Source organism: Camelus ferus, chromosome X, assembly GCF_009834535.1.
Source record: "Camelus ferus isolate YT-003-E chromosome X, BCGSAC_Cfer_1.0, whole genome shotgun sequence".
Taxonomy (NCBI): Eukaryota; Metazoa; Chordata; class Mammalia; order Artiodactyla; family Camelidae; genus Camelus; species Camelus ferus.
Genome location: NC_045732.1, coordinates 79,449,942 through 79,472,842, shown reverse-complemented (window position 1 = coordinate 79,472,842; position 22,901 = coordinate 79,449,942). Strand labels below are relative to the sequence as shown.

Genomic DNA, 22,901 nt, shown 5'->3' with positions numbered 1-22,901 from the left:
GCTATTGTGCAAGGATCAGTTCCAAATAAAAGAGTAATTTCAAGAAGGCAATTGCAAGTCCTTGTGTAATGTTACTCTAATATAAAAGTACATTTTATGTTAATCCCATGTTATCCTGTGTTAGTCAGACACATTTGTTTCCCTTATTTTGTGATTGAATTATGCTTTCTTCTCCTGACGCAGAACTGTGGTATGTAAAGGGTGAATGAATATTGAATTTACTAGTTATAAATGCTTAGCTTGCAAGCACTGAAACATATTGAAAAATTGGCTAGGAATTTTCAATTTATACCTGAATAAAAAAGATAAAACCATTAAAAATCCAGCAAGCACCCCTCTTTGACAGCTCACATCTTACCTAAATACACAGTGTGCATTTCTCTTGTTTCATAACACTTGACATTCACATAGCTCTTGGTAATTCTCAAAAGTGTGTTTCTGCAGTTCGTTTCACTTAATATTCAGGAAACTCCTTTGAGGAAAGAAAGGATTATTGACTTCACACATGAAATGATTGCAGTGTGACTTTGGAAAACAACTAGTAAAAACAATGAATGAAAAACAGTGGTGAGAAAACCTCTTGCCCAAACAGATGTTAGTGACATGCTGGCCAGGACAGCGGACCCAGGCAGCTTGCCATTGGCTCTGATCCGCTGGGGTGGCTGAATAGATTGAAAGACTCCTTTCCCAGGCATCCAAGTCACGACTCTCAGAACTCACCTTGGCTTTATTGGCTAATACTTTGCCTGCCTGACGGAGCGGCTGCAATGATTGAATGAGGCTTATGCCCTGGAAAACTTTTAAAGCCAGAAGACCTCGAGCCATAGTGAAGTCTTGAGAAGAATTTGTGTGTAGATCGTTCCCAAGACCCCTTTTGGCTCAAAAGTTCAATGACAGGCCGCCCTGTCCTCTTACCTAGTTACCTGTGTGAGGAAAGATCTTAGTAAAATAAAAGCCCGATTAACATTTAGTAACTTTTTTTCTGGCGTTGTGAGAAGATGCCGTAATTACTGTTGCTCAGTTACAGTCCCACTGAAATGAAGTTTTCATTCCTTCTCGTAATAAAAGGTGGCTGAATATTTAATATGAAAAAAAAAGCTGCCACAGTACACGTGTATCTATAGAATACACTTAATATTTACTTTTTATCACTTTCCAGAGCACTGACAACTGTAAAGTGCTTGGAAGGGGTGTTTAATATTACTGAAAAGTGGGCTAATGTTATTTACAGGCTAAAAGTTAACTCGGCTAATGAATGTTGATGCTAAGTTGTATTTTACAGTTCTTTTAATCTTCTGTGCCAGTTTCCTAGACTGGTCGATATTTCTCTATTTTTTTTTTCTTTAAAAACGATATTTCTGTGGGGGAAGGTATACCTCAGTGGTGGGGTGTGTGCCTAGCACGTACGAAGTCCTGGGTTCAATCCCCAGTACCTCCATTAAGTAACTAAGTAAGTAAACCTAATTACCTCCCCCTTCCAAAAAAAGTTTAAAAAAATTAAAAGAAAAAAAAAACGGTATTTTTGGTTAGTTTCTTAAAATCCAGCGCAAATGTCATGCTATGAGTGCTGATTGCACTGTGTTGTTTCCAGACTTCTAGGGATGGACTTAATCAGGACATGGGTGAGGCTGTTCCTCAGCTTCCGGGAGAAACTCGCATTACTGGTAAGGATCCTGGGAAGTTTGGATTTGCATAAATTGATGAGAGATCCAGCAGGATCAGGTGGCTCTTTAGAAGTCAAATTTAGACAAATAAGCTAGCTTTGTTTAAAAGTGTTACTATAGAGGGAACTCTATTATTAGAGTTTCTTGATCAAAGAGTTCCCTCAAGAGCTTCATGCTCTCTGGGGCAGTGAGATTTTTTGCTTTGTACCAAAGACAGAACTATTTTGGAAAGAAATGTGGATTTTCTCTTGAAAGTCTCTTATTGGAGCTATAAGCCCTTATGGTTTGAGGTTATATGAACAAAATGGAATTAAGGTTTTCCAGTCTATGATGTATGCCTTAATATGATCAACTTAAAGTCTAAGTATTCTCTTCTTTGAAATATAAAAGACCATATTGGTTTAAAACATCTTTCTTTTGCCAGGTAGGTGAAGTTAGTAATGTTGATGTAACATTCTGATTGTTGTTGGCTTATTTTTTCATTATAAATTCATATGAAGAGGAAGATATCTACTTTGGGAAGTCTAGATCATTCCGGCTTAAGAATATAGAAGCACCTGACAGCTTCTAAGCGAAGTGCTGATGTTGTGGGCATTCACATTTTATATTAGAGTCGACATCCCCCTCTCAGATTCCCATTTGGTGACGATACAGTCACCATTGTTTCAGAGAACCTTTCGGTTTACTAAGATCTGGGTTGTTCAGCTTAAATGGCTGAAAACATGGTGCTAAGTAGATTAAGGTCATCTATATGGGTGCCTGTGGGAATCAGTTAGCCATGCACCTTGAGAAACTATGCCATGGCCACTGACTTGCACATGTGATCCTAGTTTTGAAAAGGAAACCAGTGGCATGTGTCCATGCCAATTTGTGGATAAGCATAGAGAGGCTACCTCCCGTTTGGTGGTCTTCACATAATGAAGCTTTGGTGCTCTGTATTAGCACCAGAACCTTAAGTGAGGCAGCGACTGATTAAATTAGCATGACTGGGTATTTTTCATTTAGCACCTGGGGAGAAAGGGATTTCCCAATTACTATAAACAAGCAAACAAACAAACAAACAAATAAATGCATGCCATGAACACATTCAAGGACATCCTTGAGAGATAGGAGAAAGATGTATTTTTGTTATGATAAGTCAACTCTCCTGATTTAGTTTCTCCTTATGTTTGATTCTACCAAAGATGTGCTGATCTCTTGGCCATCTGTTCTGTATCACTTAAATGTGGGAAATGAGTCTCGCTCAGCTCTTCTCTGCACTATTAAAAGAGCAAGAAGAGACTATAGAAACATTTCTACTGCTGACACTCATTTATTAAAAACATCGTGATGTTTGTGTGACTAGACGCTGACAAACCTCAAACCCCATTTAGGGGTTAGTCCATGAGACTGTCCTATGTGAATCGCCATCCTCTGGTTGAAGTCCGCAGTCAGTAGTTAATCTTGACAACCACCTGAGGGTCAGTACCCTCATTCACTTCCGCTTTTTAGCTGTTATCACCTTGCCCCGGGTAGTGGCAGCATGGTGGGTGCGCTCAGAGAAGCACCGCTAGGGCCTGCAGGTGACATGTGGCCCCACTCAACGTAGCACGGTAATGTGGAGACACTGCCTGTGCTTTTGACCTTTTCAGTGCTTTTTTATTATAGTTATTCTTAGGCAAATAGTTGATATTAGTGCCATTTGTTGTGTATCTTGGTATATATTTCCATTATTTTAGGGTACTTTTTTTATCTTAATAGACAAAGAAGTTATTTACATATGTCCTTTCAATGGCCCCATTAAGGGAAGAGTTTACATCACAAATTATCGTCTTTATTTAAGAAGTTTGGAAACGGTAAGTAGAATCTAAGACCATAAAGATGACCCTAACTGTTAAAGATAATGCTGAGCTGTTTCTCTTCTACCTTGCAAGATTGACTGCAGATCAGATTAACATGGGGGATAGATTTGCTTCTCAGCTCTTAATTTTTGGCTTATGCAAAGCTCATTTAACACTAACACCTGTGTGTGTAGGAATAGAGTGAATTAAAGTAAGCTTTGTCTCTCATAAGCTTGAGAAGGCTTTGGTAACTGTACCCATTTGCTAGTTGGGAGAAGTCAGGGGTAGAGCGGTGTTTCTTTCCCAGAAGCACCGACGAGAGCTACTTGTGGAGCTTAACAGCCACTACAGAAGCCTGTGGTGCATTGCATCTGAGTGTCCAGGCCCTTGGTCCAGGCACAGTGGTAATTTTTTTAAAACGTCGCAGAGGAGGATGCTGATGTGAATCCGTTGTTAAGGCCCACTGCTCTGGAACTTTCCAAGTGTTCAATGACAAAATGCCAGCTGGCAGCTCAGAACTAGGATGACTAGGGCGTAGCTTAGTGCCACTCTCTGTTTTCATTCCAAGGCCATAAAATGTTTGCCACAGCATTTCAACCAGTGTTCCATTGATGGAACAATGAGATGGAGACGGGAAGCTCCAGGAGGGAAAGAATGAATGAACACCTGCAAGCGAGGCTATATTTTGATGGGATGGACCAAGGGAGGGATAAACCGGTCCAGGGCACATGGAAGAGTAGCCCAGTGGCAGCCTGTGTGTAGGCGATGTCGAGAGTGTCTGGGGGGGGGGTCTAGCTTTCGTTTTGCTGCTTTCACCCCACAGTCTCTTCAGGACAGCTCTAATCTAGATCAGTTTGCCTCTTGATTTTTAAAAAATTATGTTCATTTCTGTGTCCAAATTGTGAAAGCTGCTGTTTATTACTCTTATTGCCTTAGCTGTGGGAGCCCACTTATGCAGTGTTCATAGGCTCACATGGTCCTGAGATTGGGCATTTTATTTCTGTGAGTCTGTTCAGGCTTCTAAGCAAGACTGGATATGAGCAAATGTTCTAGTTTTCCAGAATGGGAAAGAAGGTTCTGGAAGTTAACAGAGCAATGAGCTGGATGTCAGCCCTTGGCAATCATTGGCAACAACTGTAGAATTAGTCATTTGAACAGATGATTAAGTACCTAGGAAAAAAAGAAAACATCAGAAGTGTTACTGACACATTGTCTTGATGGAATCAAGGCATGTGACAGACCCTGACAAAGAAGCACGGGCTGAATGGCAGAGGTGCAGTTAGGTGGAGGTACAGACTGTGTAAGTGGCACTGAACCTTGATGCTAATTTAAGCAAAGGGGAAGGAGTTTGAAGCAGTCTTAATTGGCTAAGATATTAGAATGAAACTAATACTTTAAAATTCATTGTAGATAATGTTTACTTATTAAAAACCAGTTGTATCAATAAAGGATGGAAGAGGTCTGTCTTTACAGGGGCTCAAGCTTATTTGATCCAGTAGTTGGATAGGATTGATTAAAAAGTTAACATACCCATAGGCTGAGTTAACAAAAGTATAATATAATATAATATAATATAATATAATATAATATAATATAATATAACCAGCCAATGTGAGATTCATTCTGTACAGCTCCCAAGTATCAAATAGGGACAGATTGAGAGATTTGATGCTACTATATGCGAGAATTATCAAAAATTCGCATTAGAGCAAGTGTTACAGTGTCTTTCACCTCTGAGACTCTTGGTTGGTTGAGCAGCCACACATGCCCGGTTCCGTTTTATGCTGTCACTGATGATGAACTGGGGAAATTATTTCAACCACGGTGCCATGACAAGATTGGGTCTATTCTGTGATCTCGACTGCAGAAAACAAACAAAAACTGTCTTGTCGAGAATTGGCCAGATGGAAATACACCAAGAGTTGTAGTCCTTGGGATATTTGGATGGTGGAATTGTGCATGCTTTGTTTTCCTCCGCCTACTTGGAGTGAGCGTGCATTACTTTGGTAGCTGGGGGAGCACTTAGCCAGCTTTATTTGTTTTGTTTTCAGACAGCACTCTGGAGGATAGGGATTAGCACGGAGCGGGTGAATGAAATACCCAGTTGACACTGACTACTAATGTTTGCCTTCTTCCACTAAGTTTTATGTCAATGTTTTGACCGATTGGCCACACCATTTAGTCCAAGTATAAAAACAAGCAGCTAACGGCAGAAAACAAAGAAAGCCATTTTGGTGGTTATGCGAAAATCTCAAAACACAGTCATCCTAGTGTGTCTTAAAGTCCTAAATAAGAACATTGATTGTGGATTCTGCTGCACAATGTGAATGTTTCTTGTGTGTTTGACAAAGAGCTCTCATCTCACTGGCATTTTGGAGTGGACCCCTGTTTGTTTCAGGTAGGTAAAGACTGCCGGGGGAGCGCCACCTGTCCCATGTCGTGAGGTGTCAGGGGCAGGTTTCCAGCCCCCGATCTCTTGGGCAGTGGACGCACAGTGATCTTTGGATTGTCACTCCTTTCCGTCCTTCCCCGGTTCCCCTTCGTGGTCTTCCCCTCAACTCTGCCCTGCACCCCGCCTCCAGGCCGAGCCTCCTTAGGACTAGGCTGACCAGCCTACTTCTCAACCCGAAAACCCTCGTTGGAGTAAAATCCGCTCTCCTTTGTGTAGTGTGCAAACCCTTCCGACACCTCTCGCCCTGACTCGCCCCACTGCTCCCGGTACTGTTCTCCAGCTACGCAAAGCCCCTTCCCTCTTCCCAGCGCGTGGGGGCCTTCTCTGCTCTTCTCTCTACCCGGATGCCCTCTCGGAAGTCATTGTACGTCCTTTAGGACCCACTTCAAAAAGTCACGTCCTCTCTGGAGCCTTGTCCGACTTCTGTCAAAGGAATCACTCCCTCTATGTGTCCCCACAGCCTTTGTTCATGTCTCTGTGTTAACACTTATTGCTGGGAAACCTTCCCTGGCCACTGGCCTAAACATTTAATACCCTCCCTCCACTGCCTCTGCCTCCCCCCTTTCCTCTGTATGTGTTTCTCCTGGGCACTTGCCACTGTCCCCTCTTTGATATATTTCACTGCTTTACCTTGTCTGTCTAAGGGTGGGTATGCTTCATATCTGTTCATCGATGTGCTCTCAGAACCTAGGACGCTTCATATCTGTTCATCGATGTGCTCTCAGAACCTAGTACGGAACCTGGCACGTTGTAGGTGCTCAGTCAGGCTGTGCAGAATGAAGGAATTTAACCGTATTTATTTGTTCCTCTGTCTGTAGCTTCAACTAATGGGGAATCCTTGTGGCCCTCTGTGCTTAGCTACCATAGTATCCAGTTGACAGTAGGGGCTCAGTAAAAGTATTCAGGGAGTGAACCCGGGAGGGAACAGGTCTCATCACCACGCTTTGACCACAGCATTGTGCCTAGTAAATCATGGCATTGTGAACACCACCATGGCTTTTGGAGTTGAGAAGTCCCATAGCCAGCTCTTGACCTTGAGGGTGCTCCAAGATTTGGCTTTGGTTTGATCTTGTGACCACATTTAGGGGCTATTTAGGCACGTAATATGCTGTCACCTGTGGACTGCCATGGGCAAGAGTGCTTCCAGTTTCCCTTCCAGGAGTCCTGGTTCAGGCGATATTGTGGATGAGAAAAACAAATTAGCCCTTTGTTCCTTTATGCATCCATATCCTATTCCAGAACCACTCACTGAGCGCTCTGGGAACTCTGACACCATGCTGGGCGCATGACATGGAGATGAGATTGTGGTATAATATGGCAAAGCCTGCAGTGGGTGTGTGATGCTGTTAGGTTACAAGGGAGAGGGCAGGGAACCAACTGATGAGTCACAGGATGCTTGATGGAGCAGGTGATATTTGAATCATGTCTTGAAGAATGGTGATGATTTCCTGGTAGGAGGGAGAGAGGGAGGAGCGAATCAGGTAGAGAGCTTCCATCTCCATACGGTACTTTTCTGTATTGCACATAGAATGATCTGGAAAAGCCCCAGATACTATGGAAATGGCTGAGTGATCTGTTGGACCTGGACCATAAAGGGTAGAGAGAGGAGTAGGGCCTGGGAAGAGATGAAGCTGGAAGACTAGCCAGGCTCTGAAGTCTTACAAGTCACAGTGCAACAGCGCGCACAGCACGCAGAGAACGACACATCGATGTGGGTTTCAGGAAGTGAAGCCAGATTTCTGTGTGTGTGACCAATTAGGGGAGGGAGAGACTGGAAGCAAGGAGGCCATCTAGGAAGTTGTTTTGGTTTCCCAGGTCAGCACAAAGGGCCTCATCCAGTCATCGTTGCAGTAGAAAAGAGGGGACAGCCACGCATGTTTATGAAGAATAAAATAAACATCTGTGGATCTACCCCCAAGCCGAAGAAATCTTGTTCCCCATTCACACTGGGGAGTCACCATCCAAAAATTGGTCATTGCACGCACCCCTTTTTCGAAATAGGATGGAGTTCAGATGATATGGGAATCTCAAGGAATAGAGGCTTTTAAGCCTTCCATCCGAGCAGACGATAACCCTTGGGTGATATAATCTGTTCTAGTCTTAGGACTGCTGGAAAGATGAGAAATGTGTCATGGATACACTTTGCATTTTCTGACAATAAGTTGGAAACCGTACGTTCTTCCTGGATTCAATTCAAGGGGAAATTTGCTGTTGGGGTTTCCTCTAAAAGATAGGAACATAGTGATTTCATTCTTCAAGCAGAGGATTACCTCGAGAGTCTTGAGTACTGTTCAAAACTCTCTTTAAAGACAGAATCCAGGTTAACTTTGTGAGGGACTAGAATGACAGGGTCTGTTGACTTTGCGTTTTGATGGTTTACCAGTACAGGAACAGGACCTGGAGAATCAAGATGGATGGATGGCCCTCATGTCCATCAGACCCTGTCTCTCAAATACCTGATTCTGAAATGAACTCTGGGCAGGTATTTGCTTCATGCCACCCAAGAACTGGGCATCTGACAAGAGTGGCAGCACTGAGCTTCCACAGTCTCTATAATTGGCTGCAACTGGAGCTGTAAACCTTGGACACCACCAGCACTTCTGTCTTACATTTATGGTTTTTATTGGCTCCCACACCCGTGGACCTGCTCAAGCCTCTTTATTTTAAAACACCTTCTTGCATCCCTGCTGCCCTGATACTACTATCCTCCTCTCCCCCTTCTTTGCCAGACTTTAAAAAAAAATTAGTCCACACACGCTGCTTCTGCTTGCTGACTGTTAACTCCTTCACTTCTCATGGTCTGTCTTGTGCTCCGTATTAAAGCTCCCCTTGCCCTGCTCAGTTCCAAAGGTCTCGCTGCTCTGCTGTGATCGGCGTTGTTCATTACCTCTGCCTCCTTTGTCACTTTCTCCAGGTGTTCTTGGTTCTCCTCCCACTTCTGCCTTTTGCCTTTACTGCAGTTCATGTTTCCTTCCTACCTTCTCAATGTTCATTTCCGCCAGAGTTGTCCTCACTCTCTTCTTTCTCAGTTGTCAGTTGCTTTCCAGCTCTCTAGTGCCAGACCCGATCTTTCATTCTTTATTCATTATTCGTTATTTCATTCTCTAGTCATCATTCAAATGACCCTCGGGTCATAACCCGAGGGTCTAACAGGCTGTGGCACGTGGTGTGTGGGAGTGGTACGGGAGTGCAGTTGTTGGAGGAGCCTGGGAAATTGTCCTGAGAAAACGATGCTAGCCCCATGGTCTGAAGAATGAATAGGAGTTCCCTGGCTGCTTGGCAGGGACTGGATTGGAGAGAATAAGCTGAGAGAACAGCACATGAGAGGACCCGAGACCAAATGGAGCATGGAAAGATGACGGTGTGCCTGTGCTGGGGGTGGGGAGAACAAGTGATGAGCAGGGGAGGTGGGTCGTGGCCAGATGACCTAGCCTTGTAGACCCTGTTAACGATTTAGGTTTTTAGAGTTGAGCACCGAGAAGCTTCAGAAGTGGTTTAAGCAGAAAAATGGTAGCATCAGATGTGCTCTTGTAAAGGAGCTCCCTTATGATCTGCCCACCGCACAGCAGCCTGTGTCTATTAGAGTGGCCCCTCTGCTGGTAGAGTTGGAGAGAGGTGGACAGGTTTCTAGACTGATTTAAGGAGTAAACATGGAGATTGAGTGAGGGATAATGGAGAAGGGATGGTCAAGAATGATGTCTAGGTTTCCAGCTTTGGTCACTGGGCAGATGGTGTGCCAGCCACCAAGACAGGAAGGTGCAGTTTGGAGAGAGAAGTATCACGTGCTTAGTTCTGGGCATTTTGAGTTTAAGGGGCCTTTAGGATCTCTTCCAGTTCTGCATTTCCAGCTGCCTCCTGGCTATCTGTACTTGATTAGCAGTCAAACCCAGTGTGTCTAAAATTGTCAATGTTAATCTTGCCCCTAAAACCCTCTGACATTCTTCGCATCTCTTGGTAGGACCAGTATTGTCCCAGACGCTTGGGCCTGACTGAGTCATCTGTGATTCTTCCCCATGGCTCACCTCCTCCTTTTGCTTTCCACCCCAGTCACTCTCTACTTTCAGATCCTCATAGCCTCTCACTTGCCCTGAAAGATTAGCTTCCAGGATTGCAAGCAATGGGGAGACCCTCCCATTGCTGGTGCGGTATGCTCGGTGCTGTTAGATGAATGTGCACAGAGCAGTGTTCCATCCTGGTAGCCTTCTTCTCAAGACGCATTTTAGGGATCCCAGTCACCCTGATCCAAGCCCTGGGGTGCTCCCTGGAGAATTCCCCTGCTATCCTATCTGAAACCTGGCCCACTTGGGTTTTGGTTTTTTGTTTGTTTTTTTAAATAAAATCCCCATGCTTTCCTACATGTGTAACCGGTGTCACTGTTACCTGCTTTTGGAAGGCCAATCTCCACCTGCTATTATTCCAGCTTTTAAGGGTAATCTTTAACGTCATCACCACAGAAACTTCATGTGACCCAATCAGTAAGAAACCGTCCTGCCTGCTCTGACTTCTCATTCCACTTTACCTGGATTTTTTTTTTTTAATCACTCTGAACACTTAACAACCTAGCATTGTGGCTCTTTGGGTACATGTGTCTCATCTCCCAGCCTGAGTCCTGAGCTCTGCGAGGGCAACACATACATCTTATTTATCTCTATGGTCCCCAGCATCCAGTCCAGTTTCTGTTACTCAGTATACACTCGAGAGAGAGCGCAGATGAATGCATATTTTTAGACTGTTGGGTATATTTACATCTCAGCTATTTTAGATACTTAGAAGTATAGAGGCATAGAATGTTGAGTTAGAATGGACCTGTGAAGATAAACAACAAGGGTACTCCTGTATAGCACAGGGAACTATATTCAATACTGTGTAATGGCCTATAATGAAAAAATACAAAAAGGGATATATATATATCTGCATAAATGAATCCATTTGCTGCACACATTATAAATCGACTATACTTTAATTAAAAAAAAGAATGGACCTTTAAGAATTCTTAAATATTTAATGATATTTAGATAAGTGATGACTCAGGTTTCTAGAGAGTTAAGCTAGTTTTCCTATTTCTCGATCGTCCAGTTTGGCCTCCTGGGTTATCTGATCTTGAACCTGTCATTCGGGGAGAACGTGGCAGGTAGCCTCAGTAGACTCTGGTGTCTTTGCTCAGGAGCTGGCTGGTTCTCTTCAGTGTCCCATTTTCTGCTTTGTGTTGGGTCAGGGTAATCAGAGCTATAGAACTTTCTCTGTACAGGGACAGAGAGCTGCAAGGTCTCACTCCTAATTCTCTGCTTTTTAAATTAGCATTCTTGCTTCCATCTTGATATTAGAGTATCAGACTTATTTAGTGTCTAGTCTATGTATTTTTAGGTATAAGTTTGAGATTTAGGTATACAGATGAACAGACACTCATAAATTTCAGTATAATCTAAGAATAGTAATGGACTGCTTGATAGTATGTTTTTAATATCTAGATTATATTGAGAAGTAAATACATTGTAATAAGCAGCTACATGTGTACACGGTTACTGAGTCGTGTCTTTTTTCTCTAAGCATTTGGAATTCAGTCATGGAGTGAGTGGTCTCACCCCATGGAAACAACTAAAAAATGCCTCCTTACAGGTGCCAACAGAAAGTCATGTCGCTGCTTGTGAGAACATACTGATCCACTGTATTTTTCTGTCTTACACATATGAAGATACTCTTTGCTATAATAATAGTAATAACTTCCATTGTTACCTCGCTACCATGTGACAGGCACCATGCCAGGTACTTTAAGTCCATTATCTCTAATCATCCCTACTTTACAGATAAATGTGGCTGAGATACAATAACTTGCCAAAGTCATCCTGCTAATAAATGTCACAACTCGGATTTGTGCCAGTTTTGTCCAACTTAAGAGTTTGTGCTCTTTTTTCAATACCACAAGAATTGTACTCTTACACTTTTTTGTTTTGTTTTGTTTGTGATGGGGAGGTAATTAGGTTTATTTATTTTTGTTTTATTGATTTATTTTCACTGGAGGTACTGGGGATTGAATCCAGGACCTCGTGCATGCTAAGCATGCGCTCTACCAATGAGCTATCCTCCCCCCCCATTCTTACACTTTTTAAACTTTATTTTTAAATAATTATGAACTCTCAAGAACTTAGAAAATTACTACGAGAGGTCGTATGTATGCATCACCCAGCTTCTCCAATAACTATACTGCTTTATCAAAACCAGGAAATTGATTGGCAAAATACAGTTAACTAAGACTGACTGTACTTGAGTTTTGCCAGTTTTGGCATGGGCTCAGTTTTTGGCATGTTTTTGCATACAGTTCGATGACGTTTGATGCCATGTGCAAATTCATGTGACCGCCACCACCAATCAAGATATGCAACTCTCCCGTCACTGCAGAAAAACTCCCTTTCTAGGCTATATGCTCCCTTTATCCCGCGCCTTTATGGCCATGCCCTCCTTCCCCTTGGCCCCTGGCCACTGCTTCTCGGTTCTCTAGCTCTGGGATTTTGTCATTTCAAGAATGATATAAATGGAATCATACAGCACACAACCTTTATCCACTCAGCATGATGCCCTTAAGATTCTTCCAGGCTGTTGCGTGCATCCATAGTTCATTCATTTTTGTAGCTGAGCAGTATTTCATGGCATGGATACAGCACAGTCTTATACTTGTTGAATCTCTAGAACACCCATGAGCTGTATTTATACTTTATGAAGAAATGCTTAGTTTGTTGTATTGTCTTTTAAGGAGAAGGCTTTAAAGTAAAAGAAAAAAATTAACTTTATTTGTATCCCCCCAAATGACATCTTTTAAAGAACAAAAATTCAGTAAGCAGCTTTTAAAGTTTTTATTATCAAAGTCATCTAACACAGAATTAAAGAAAATATTGGATTAAAAAATTTGTGTAGTCCTTTCTATCTGTCCATATGAATATATATTTTACATTATTGTATATTTCATAGTGTATTTTGTATGCTGCTTCTTTCCACTTAAACTAATTTTTCCATGTACCATAATTATTTTAGTAGCTGCGTGTTTAGCCCATCAAGTTGACTGACCGTAATTTACCTCACCCTGATGTCCACCTCTGGCTCCATTGAGCACCTTCAGGCATGTAGCATCTCCCCCCATTGCACCACAGCCATAAGATAAGGTCTTAGGGATGCAATTATGGGAGTTAAAGGGTAGGACCATTTTTATGGCTCTTTGGATGTGTGTTCCCAGACCTTAGCTTGAATCTCAACCATTCCCCACAGTTACTAAGCAACTTACTGAGGCTTTTTAAAGCTTTGGTTGTGACATCAGGACATGGGAATACTTGACCTATGTCCAGAATGGTTGTTAGGATAAAGTGGGATGATGTGTGCAAAGCCCCCGTTGCAGTGCCTGGCACAAATGAGATATTCCGTATGTGGCAGCTGCTGTTATCTTGGTGTGATGATTGTGGTACGACTTCATGAACGTTCCTCCATCATGCCAGCAGTCTTCTGGACCCCTTGCGTTCAGCCGTGAATAAGGAACGACAGAGAAGCATCGCTCTGCATCCAGGCCCTTCTCCTGTGGGAAATGCACGCATGCCTAAGATGGGCACTGCTTCCAGGTGCTTGCTGTCTAATGCGGGAATACAGACACAGAAGTTCATGGCCACAGGACCTTGAAGCAAGCGGTGCCACGGCAGTCCGAATCTCGTGTTGTAGAACTTCAGAGGAGAGAGGGATCAATTCTGTCTGATTGAACGGGAAGCGGGACTTCATTCCAGGTGATACTTGCCAAGCCAGGACTGCAGCCTTGGGGAGGATGTTGGCAGTTGGTAAAGACAGATCATCCTCGGCCAAGGGGACACCATGCACAAAGCACCTAGGTCTGATTGGAGACAAAAGGTTTGAAGAACGGTGAAAGCATTTACTGAGTCGGACTGAAGAATGTCGTAGGAGAGAAGCCCGCGGAGTCAGGCTGGTAGCGACATCATGGGGCCCTTGAATTGTGCACGTAGGAGTTTAGTCTTTATTCTGTAGGCAGTGCAGAAGGGCAGGTGTCTGGGGATGCATTTTGGTGGCATAACTGACTATATTGAAGCTTGCTTTTTCATGTGCAATCTATATCATATTTTTGTTCATAAAAGGTGGTAAGAGGGCCAAGATCAAAATGCCCTGCAAGCGTATTTTTGTAAAATTTTTGATGTTTTAATTATACTGACAGAAATACTGACTTTTGCATTTTTGTCCATTACAGGATTCTGCACTATTGCTTGATGTCCCTCTGGGTGTGATCTCAAGAATCGAAAAAATGGGAGGCGCGACAAGTAGAGGAGAAAATTCCTATGGGCTAGATATTACCTGTAAAGTAAGAGATTCAGTGCTTTCTTCCGTGAAAAATGGCACATTAGCATTGAACAATAAGTAAACGATGAATGTGGGTTTAAAGAAAAAAGTCAAAGACCTTTGTTTATCGAAGGCCCTGGAATGGTCCTTCATGATCAAGCTTCCCATAACCTCCTGTGGAAAGAGTTCCTATGAAAGGGACCTGCCGTTGTCACCAAGTGTGAGGACCCAAACCAGTCATTTTGATAGCTTGACTGAGTAGGATGAAAACTTGATTAAAATTCCACACTTTTTAGTGTTTGCCCAATCTCTTGGTGTCCCTTCATGTGATGTGTTACCAGCTAGACATCTTCACACCTTGAAAGGAAGGAGAAATATAAGAAATTTTGCCCTCGGCGAGCCAGATGTGTTCTTACCTCAAACAGCCTCTCTCACTTCTGCTTAGATTGTTTTCAGAGGTAGTGGGCTCCCGTTTTGTTTCAGCATGGTGAACAGCAGGGACTTAGTGATACTAAAATTTAATCAGTTATAATATAACCATTTATTGAGCATCTCTGTTGGTCCAAACACATGCTAGGTGCTTTGCATTACATCCTCAGGGAAACCCTCTGAGATGGACAATGCTGTCCCCATTTTATAGACAAGAAACCTGAGGATAAGAAGAGTTTGGTCACTTAGCTAAGATTACCCAACAGCTGGAAAATTTCAGGTCCAGATACAGTGAGATCATCATTTTGCAAACGATGGAATAAACCTTCTTGCAAGAAAACTTACTTTACAGGTATTGCATTTCAGAAGACTGCAATGCCCAGTCCTAGAAGGAGCTAGAAGGGTTTTGGAGGTCACCTGTCACCGTGGTTCCTACAGCTAGGTGTGCATGAGGGTACCCTGAGAAACCCTTTTTGGGTTTATGAATGTAAAGCTTTGGGTTCTTCCCCAAATCCTACTGTAAAGTCATCTCTGAAGGCTGGGTCCTGGAAGGTTTGGACTCTTTCAAGTATCTCTGGTGACTCTGACCATCAATCAAGTGCAGGGGTCAGCAGACTTTTTCTGTAAAAGGCCAGATAGCAAATATTTTAGGCTTGTGGGCCAGTAGGATCTCTGTGTGTACATTTTACTCTGTGTTTTGTTTTTTCAACCCTTTTAAAATATTTTTAAAAAATTCTTAGCTTGAAGATCTCACCAAGAGTGACCTGGGCTCAAGTGCACTGATCCCTGGCCAAGTCCAAGTCCATCATGCCATGGGTGGAAATGAGGCATCTGCTCAGTGGGCTTACTTACTTACAGTTGCCGGGGGAGGGAGGTGATGGAAGAGCCAGAATTCCAACCCACGTCTCCTTTGCCTAGTCTCCACTGTGGTTTCTTAAAGCCAATCTCCTGTACTTTTATTTGGATTATGAATGCCATACTTTTTTGTCCCAAGTTTGTAAACAATCAAGACAAGTACACTGTATCAGAAACCAAAGGATTATGTCACTATGAGAACTGAAATTCTCCCTCTCTCCCCACTTTGGCTTCTTTTTGTTGTTTTTGTTTGAATCCAAGCTCCCTTAAAGCCTCATCTATAATCCCAGCTACTGTTGACCCTTTTGGGCCTAGAAATTTGGGGATTTACTTTTAAGGCAGTTTTTTTTTAATTTTGCAGAAAAGAATCCATGGAAAGATAAGGTTGCTATTTTGATGATTTCAAAGTGACTTGCATTCTAACAGAGTTGGAAAAAATCCTGTATGTTGCCTTACCAATAGGAAAAACTTGTATTTAAGTATTAATTCCCCAAGTTAATAGGACAAAGCACCTTCTTACCCTTTGACTGTTTATTGTAAGAACAAAGGGCTTCAGGACAACTCGGCAGGCATAATTCTCAAATGTTACATATGTATATTTCTTGGAATTAGTGTTGAGCCCAAAGACAATGTCCTTGAACAATGTTGTAGCACAATTTTTTAACTCAGTTATCTCCCTGGAAACACAGATGTCCTGAGAGCTGAATTCCATTTTCTTAGTAGCAGACCTGAAATTGATAGACAGGGAATCTGCTGCGTGGGACAAAGACTCCACCTCTGGTCTCTCAAAGGTCCTCTTTCATCTGCAGTCAGTAACTGTAACACAACCGCATTTCATTACCGAAACAAGTACTTAGAACCCCTGAAATTTGGTTCCACCAGGTCCGCACAAGGGGATTTCCGCTTGCCAGTAGCAACTTCCACATGATGGATAAGTCCCAGTGGGTGTTGTCTAGCCACAGAGGAGAAGGTAGCTCTGAATATGTGAATTCTTACCCCCCAAGGCCCCATACCAGCCCCTGCTGACAACTTGGAGCTTCAAACAAATGAAAAAGCAGAGCCAAACCATACTACTGCAAAGCCTTCTCTCTCCTTCCATGCCTCACCCCCGATTGCTTGGTCTAAACACAGCGTGCTGTTTTGAAGTCAGCAGTGATAGGTGTTCTTTGGAAATGTGTTATAGAAATGATGCCTCGATAAATCAGCCCTTCAGTGCTGTTGCAACGGGAGTGTGTTTACTTCTTTGTTATCGTGGGACTTGGCGCAGCGCTGTGTGCCCAGTTACTAAGTGGGCTGAGGGTCTGACCGTGAGACTCTTGCCACAAGGCTCTTTCCCAGGTGTCCTTCCCTGATGGATCAGGCTCTAAGGAGACCAGGTGGAACTTACCACTCAGTGTATGCTCATATTTCTGTTACAGATTTGGTGTTCTGTCACCTGTGAGTCATTTGCCTTTCCCACTTCAGTGTTCTTGTTGGCAAGATGAGGTAGTAATTCTTTCTGTCCTTTAATTACATCTGAATCAGATGGTCCGATGAAGTTGCTTGAATCATTTATACTGTGGCACACTGAAATTAGTTTGAATCACTGATAGATCAGAATGAATATTTATCTCAAAATGGGCTAGTTTCTGGTTGAGTGGTTAAGGGAATGATCGTACAGAGTTGTCACCTGAACCAAGGCTGTTAGGAAGAAAATTCTCCACAGGCTTTGAGCCCCGAGGGACCTCTATCCAGTACTGTACTTGTGGCTCGTGGCAAACCCTTTAAAAGCGTATCATCTTATTGAGATGCTTTCTTTCCTTCTGCTTGACCAGTGCTTTGCATCATGAGACAACAACTGATACCCCAATTTCCTTGGAATATGTTCTGAGTCAGTTTTTGGATTTTATCAAGTGATGTGCTTTTAAAACTGAAAGCACAGGATCCTGGAGCTGGCAAGGCCCAGCAGATGCCATCCGTGTACAGAGTGACGAGTCCCAGGCCGCTGATTAGGGGCCTGAGAGCCTGGGCCCTTGCACCCCCTTCGCTGCCGATTGCATCTTCGGGTGCCTTGTGTACAGCAAGGTCTCCGCTGACGTTACACATCAAAGGCTTAGGAAGCTTCAGGAGTGCTCTTGAGATAATAGATGAGAAAGGACTTTGAGAAATAGGAAGATTGTGACATCCAAGGGACTGGATCTGTCTCACTCCTGAAGTACTGAAAGTGCCATGCAGAAGATACCAGCCATCACTCAGTCCCAGCACCATGGTCGATTTGAGGGCCAGACTAAAGAAAACTCCAGCTTCAAAAATAAAAATAAGATAGAACATTGTATCTTTTGATATATAATATAAATTGATATTTAAGGGAGCTTATTTTGTTTGGATTCTGTTTCAGAGGTTTTCTTGCTTATTAAAGGGGAATGTGTTGGAAACTATCTTTAAAATCCAGTTTTGATTTGGAGGGGCAGGAAATAGGTCAGTGGTAGAGTGCATGCTTAGCATGCACGGGGTCCTGGGTTCAATTCCCTGTACCTCCATTTAAAAAAATAATAAAATCTGGTTTTGAACATTAATTCTTAGCTGCAAAAAGCAATCACTCCTAATATGGAGCACTTTAACACAGTCTGCGTAGAACTCTGTGAGAGTAAAATTGTATAATAAAAATATATTCCATTACTTATCAGAGAGCTTAAAATGCCAATCATTTTCTCATTTTTATACGTGAGATTTAAAGTTAAAAGCATGAGGGGAGAGGGAGAGAGCATCTGGATTTTAATGACATGTTTGACAATTTGGAAATTATATTTTATGGCAGATACACATTTGAAAAGTTCTATGAATAAAATACTCTTTTATAATTAAAATACCTCAGAAACCAGTTAGAGTAGGTAGGCCCAGAAGTGATGAGCAAGGCACCATTTGATTTTTCTTTTTATAAAGGGAATTTTAGCTCTGCCTTCTCTTTAACATGAGTTGTCTTGTCTTTGCAATCTTGACCACGATGGGACTATCTTCAGGGGTTCTTAAACCAGGTATTTCAAAAGAGCATGCAAAACAAAGTAATTTTCTTAGTAATCTAGATTTAGTGCCCATTCCCTAGTAATCTAGATTTAGTGCCCATTCAAGTTAAGTCCATCTTCTACTCCCTTAGTTGTATAGAAGGGTTTTTGCTAACAAATGTGACTTAATTTGCAGACTCAACTGGCATGTTTCTCCTCTGCCCCCTAGGACATGAGAAACCTGAGGTTTGCGCTGAAGCAGGAAGGCCACAGCCGAAGAGGCATGTTTGAGATCCTCACGAAATACGCCTTTCCCCTGGCCCACAGTCTGGTAAATTCCAAGGTTCTCCTCAGTGTCCACGGAGGGTTCCTGGGTGTCTCCTCGCATTTACAAGCTGCCCTGCGCTTCCCAGCATGCTACGTGTGCAAGGGTGTTTATTTCTGAAGGTCCAGCCGTTCCCAGCAGGCGTCGGCCTCTTCCCCGCTAGTCTGTGTGGGGTGGGTGAGCCCAGGCGGCCTCCCTCTGAGCGTGCCTTCCGCCCTGGCCAGCCCTCTCCCAAAGGCATGAGGTGGCCAGGTGAGCACAGGTGTGGCAGTGCAGCACGATGACATCACAGTCCCGATCTGTGGTCTGTGTACTGCAGGCTGTCACTGAATAGGGCAGGTTGATGTCTTTATTTTTTAAGGAATAACATTTTAAATGTCATTTGATAGCGTTTTGCTAGATATCTGGCAGGACAAGCTTATTACACATTTAAGTACTTGTGATCTATGACTTCGTCCACAGCAAGATTCAGGATGTGTATACCTAGAACTTTTCCTTCCTGTTCATCAGACTGAGTACTCATACTCTGTTTACCACGAGGGTGGAATAAAGCTCTCCACGCCTCCTGCTCTTAAAACCATCATTCTGTATATTCTGTATTGGTCTTGCCTTCTTTTTTCTGTAGTGCCTGGCTTGCATCCTTGTATCCCCCTCCTTCCCCTCTGCTTGACTCTAAACACACTTGGATGCAAACATCTGCTAAGGGGAGAGCAGGGGAATAATTCCTCTGTGTGTGTGTGTGTGTGTGTGTGTGTGTGTGTACACATATATGTATATATATGCCTTTATTTTAAGCATAGGACCGAAGTGCTGCCCGCTAGACTGAAGGTGACGAAAGATCATGAAATCGAAGAGCTGCTTTGTAATGTAGTACTTCCTCCTAGGCCTGTGTTTTTATTTTTTATTTTTATTTTTGTGTTTTGGCCATAAAGGCCTGAGTTTTTTTCTAGTGAGACAAGGCTTCTCTCGACCCAGATTTCCTCGGCAGTTGTTTCTGGCAGAGAAGATTCACGGTTGATGGAAAGGACAATTATGCAAACACAGCAAGTGGCGGTCTAGAGGGATATGGGATTCTCATCATGAGTCATGTGTTGATTATAGAGTCAAATGGGATGCTTAAGGCAAATGTAATGATATCACAGCATTGAATACACTTTTAGCCTTTTCTCAGTTCTTGGTTAAAGATGACTTAAAATGTATTTCAGTATTAACATTTTGTTAACTATTAGAATAAAAAGAGTTTTATGGGAACACATCTTTGAAATTACTATGAAAGTGAGAATGTATGTCTAATCCACGAAAATTCAATTAGGGAATGGGTCGTGTCTTGGGTTTTGCAAGTGTGGCCTTAAATGATGAGAGATTAAAGAGTGGCTCACATAGCAGGTTTGAAGGCACTGAGGCCCCAGTCCATCTCCTCCACGGTCTTGCTCCATCAGTCACCCCATCCCCTTTCTCTGGTATCTCCTGTCTCTTTTAGGGTTTACTCCTTTAAAAAGATGTCACGTTTTGGACCAGCTTTCCTCTAAACTACTGTCCCATCTCTCACTTGAATCCAGACTTCTGGAAAGAGTCGTCTGTCTGAATCTCTGCTTCATTCATTCCTCCAGCCCATTCTAGTATCCAGTTTTCTTGCAGTACCTTCTTGGAACTCAGACCTCTTACTGGCCAAATGTAGTGACTCACTTCAGTTGTCATTCTGTTGCATCTCCCCCCAGCATTCAACACTTTGGACCACCCTCTTCTTAGAAGTCTTGCTTTCTGTGTTAGTCTGTCCTTCCCAGTCTCCACTGCCTCTGTCTTTTCCTTAAATGTCAACATCTTGTCGGTGGTTCTCTCAGCCCTTTTCTCATGTTACTCGCTTTGCCTTGATGGTTTCATTTAATCCATAGCTTAAGCTGTCATGGCCTTGTGGGTGATTTCTACATCTAGCCCTGAGTGAATCTAATGAGCCTCTCAAACACCTTCCTCTGGAAGTCTGTGAGAATCACAAGCTCACCGTCTCCCTCACCTCCTTGCTGTTAACTAGGCTCATTGTTCAGTCTCCATATCACGCAATTTGGATGATCCTCACTTGCTCAGGTTTGAGAACTTGAAGTCACTCCTCCACACCAGGCATAAAGTTTACTTACGTTTGTGCTTGCTTCGGCAGCACTGCACTAAAATTGGGTCCCTGTGCAAGGATGACATGCAGATTTGTGACATGGTCCATATTTTTTGTAACCTGACTATACTTCAATTTTTAAAAATGGGGGGGAAAAAACAAAGGGATGGGAAAAAATGTATTTATTTTGTTGAAGTATGGTTGATTTAGTGTTACATTAGTTTCAGGTGTGCAACATCGTGATTCAGTATTTTTATAGATTGTACTCCAGGTGCGAGGTTACAGCTCAGTGGTAGAGCGTGTGCTTAGCATGCACGAGGTCCTGGGTTCAATCCTCAGAACCTCCACTAAAAATAAAATAAATAAATAAATAATCTAATTACCACCCCCAACAACAACAACATCAAAAAACCTTGAGATGATACTCCATTTAAAGTTATTATTATAAAATACTGGTTGTATTCCCTGTGCTGTACATCACATCCTTGTGTCTTATTTAGGAAGTCAGCTTTGTTCCGTTGCCAGATGTTCCAAGTCCCGTAGGTTCTGCTCGTTAGTAACTCTCAACTATTTCTTCCATTTCTCCCTGTGCTTCCCAACTTGCTTCCCTTCCTCCAGTTTCCTTCCCTTCCAACTTCTCTGCAATGCCACTGATTTTCATCTTTTTTTAAAAGTATGATTATGTCACTCTATGTCCCACTCTCCACATACAAAAAATTCCATGGCTTACACCCTAGACACCAGCCACACAGGACCGCCCCATGCCCCTCTAGTGCACATAGAACTTTCTCATCTCAGACTCTTATGCTTCCCTGTCCCCTTTACGTGCAGTCCCCTCATCTCTTTAAAGCCCATCCTCCACCATCTTGCTCAGCCCTCGGTCCTTTCCCTGCCACGATGGGAGTTCATCTTCCCTCTCACTTGTTAGACTTTGTGGTCCTTCTATTAGAGCATTTATCTCACTCAGTCTGCCTTATGTGATAATTCTGTAGTAAGTGCCTGTCCCACTCCTATACTGTGAGCTTATCAAGGTGAGGATCAGCCTTTATTTCTCTCTCTGACATCAGCATAATGACTTCTGCATGGGAGTTGTATGGTGCAGCTTTTTTGTTGAACACAGGTTTAGTAGAAAGTGAAGGAAAAATCCACTGTATGGAAACAGATGGGATGGATTTGTGGATATTGTGGATCTAGTACCAGAGCATAGGGTTCTGGATTGCTGTCACTGGAGTGGTCCACACGAAGGGGTTTATGTCTCGAGTCTGTGGTACTTTGCCTTATTTTTCATACCTGTGCTGGGAATCCCTGCTTATTTCTGGAGGAAGTCATTAAAGTGAAAAGCTGGAGGAAAACGGTGAACTGAGTTACCTCACACAGTGTTTGGGGAAATTACATTCTCTAAGTCTGAACCACTAAAAATCATCTTAAGAAAAACCCAAAAAGCTAAGCTACTCACCAAAACATAGAAGGTACTGATCAGCTATTGACATGGCTTTTGGAATATTAGCCCCACTTTTCCATTCAACTTGTGCAACTATTTCATAAATCAAGTTCATTTCCGAGTAGTGGGTTGTGCCTTGTTGGGCAGCAGTGAAGGCAGATGAGGAGAAGTAGTTGTAGGCTGAATGACACCTAGTCCCGTTTGGGGATATGGCAGGAGTGATACGGCAAATGTGTGGCTGCGCTGCAGGATGCTCGACGTTCAGTGCGGTAGGAGAAATGCCGAGGAAGCCTGCTGGGGGGATTCACAGGAAGAAGGAACATATGCAGCCCAGGTTGGAAAAGCTTGAATGGAATTGGGTTGGGCTTTGAAGGATAGTTATCATTCCCAGCAGGCAAGGATGGTGGAGAAAGTGGAATTTCAGGCAGAGCCCAGACCCTGACCCTCAGCACAGCGGATGGAAAGCTGGAAGCATGGCAGGGCGCTTATGAGGGCAGGGATGTTCAGC

General features: G+C 43.0%; 1 protein-coding gene across 6 annotated transcripts in view; it reads left to right on the top strand.

The window, feature by feature from the left end:
• Positions 1-22,901, top strand: part of MTM1 (myotubularin 1) — a 104,137-nt gene that overhangs the window by 34,141 nt on the left and 47,095 nt on the right. For 3 of the 6 annotated variants that reach the window (XM_006194953.3, XM_032475685.1, XM_032475684.1), the window contains exons 3-6: positions 1,592-1,664; positions 3,405-3,499; positions 14,170-14,280; positions 18,753-18,854. In XM_006194953.3, the coding sequence (XP_006195015.2) occupies positions 1,592-1,664; positions 3,405-3,499; positions 14,170-14,280; positions 18,753-18,854 (381 nt within the window). Of the gene's footprint in view, positions 1-1,591; positions 1,665-3,404; positions 3,500-13,452; positions 13,697-14,169; positions 14,281-18,752; positions 18,855-22,901 lie in introns of those variants that run through there. The other 3 variants (XM_032475687.1, XM_032475686.1, XM_032475688.1) reach the window with 2 other exon arrangements.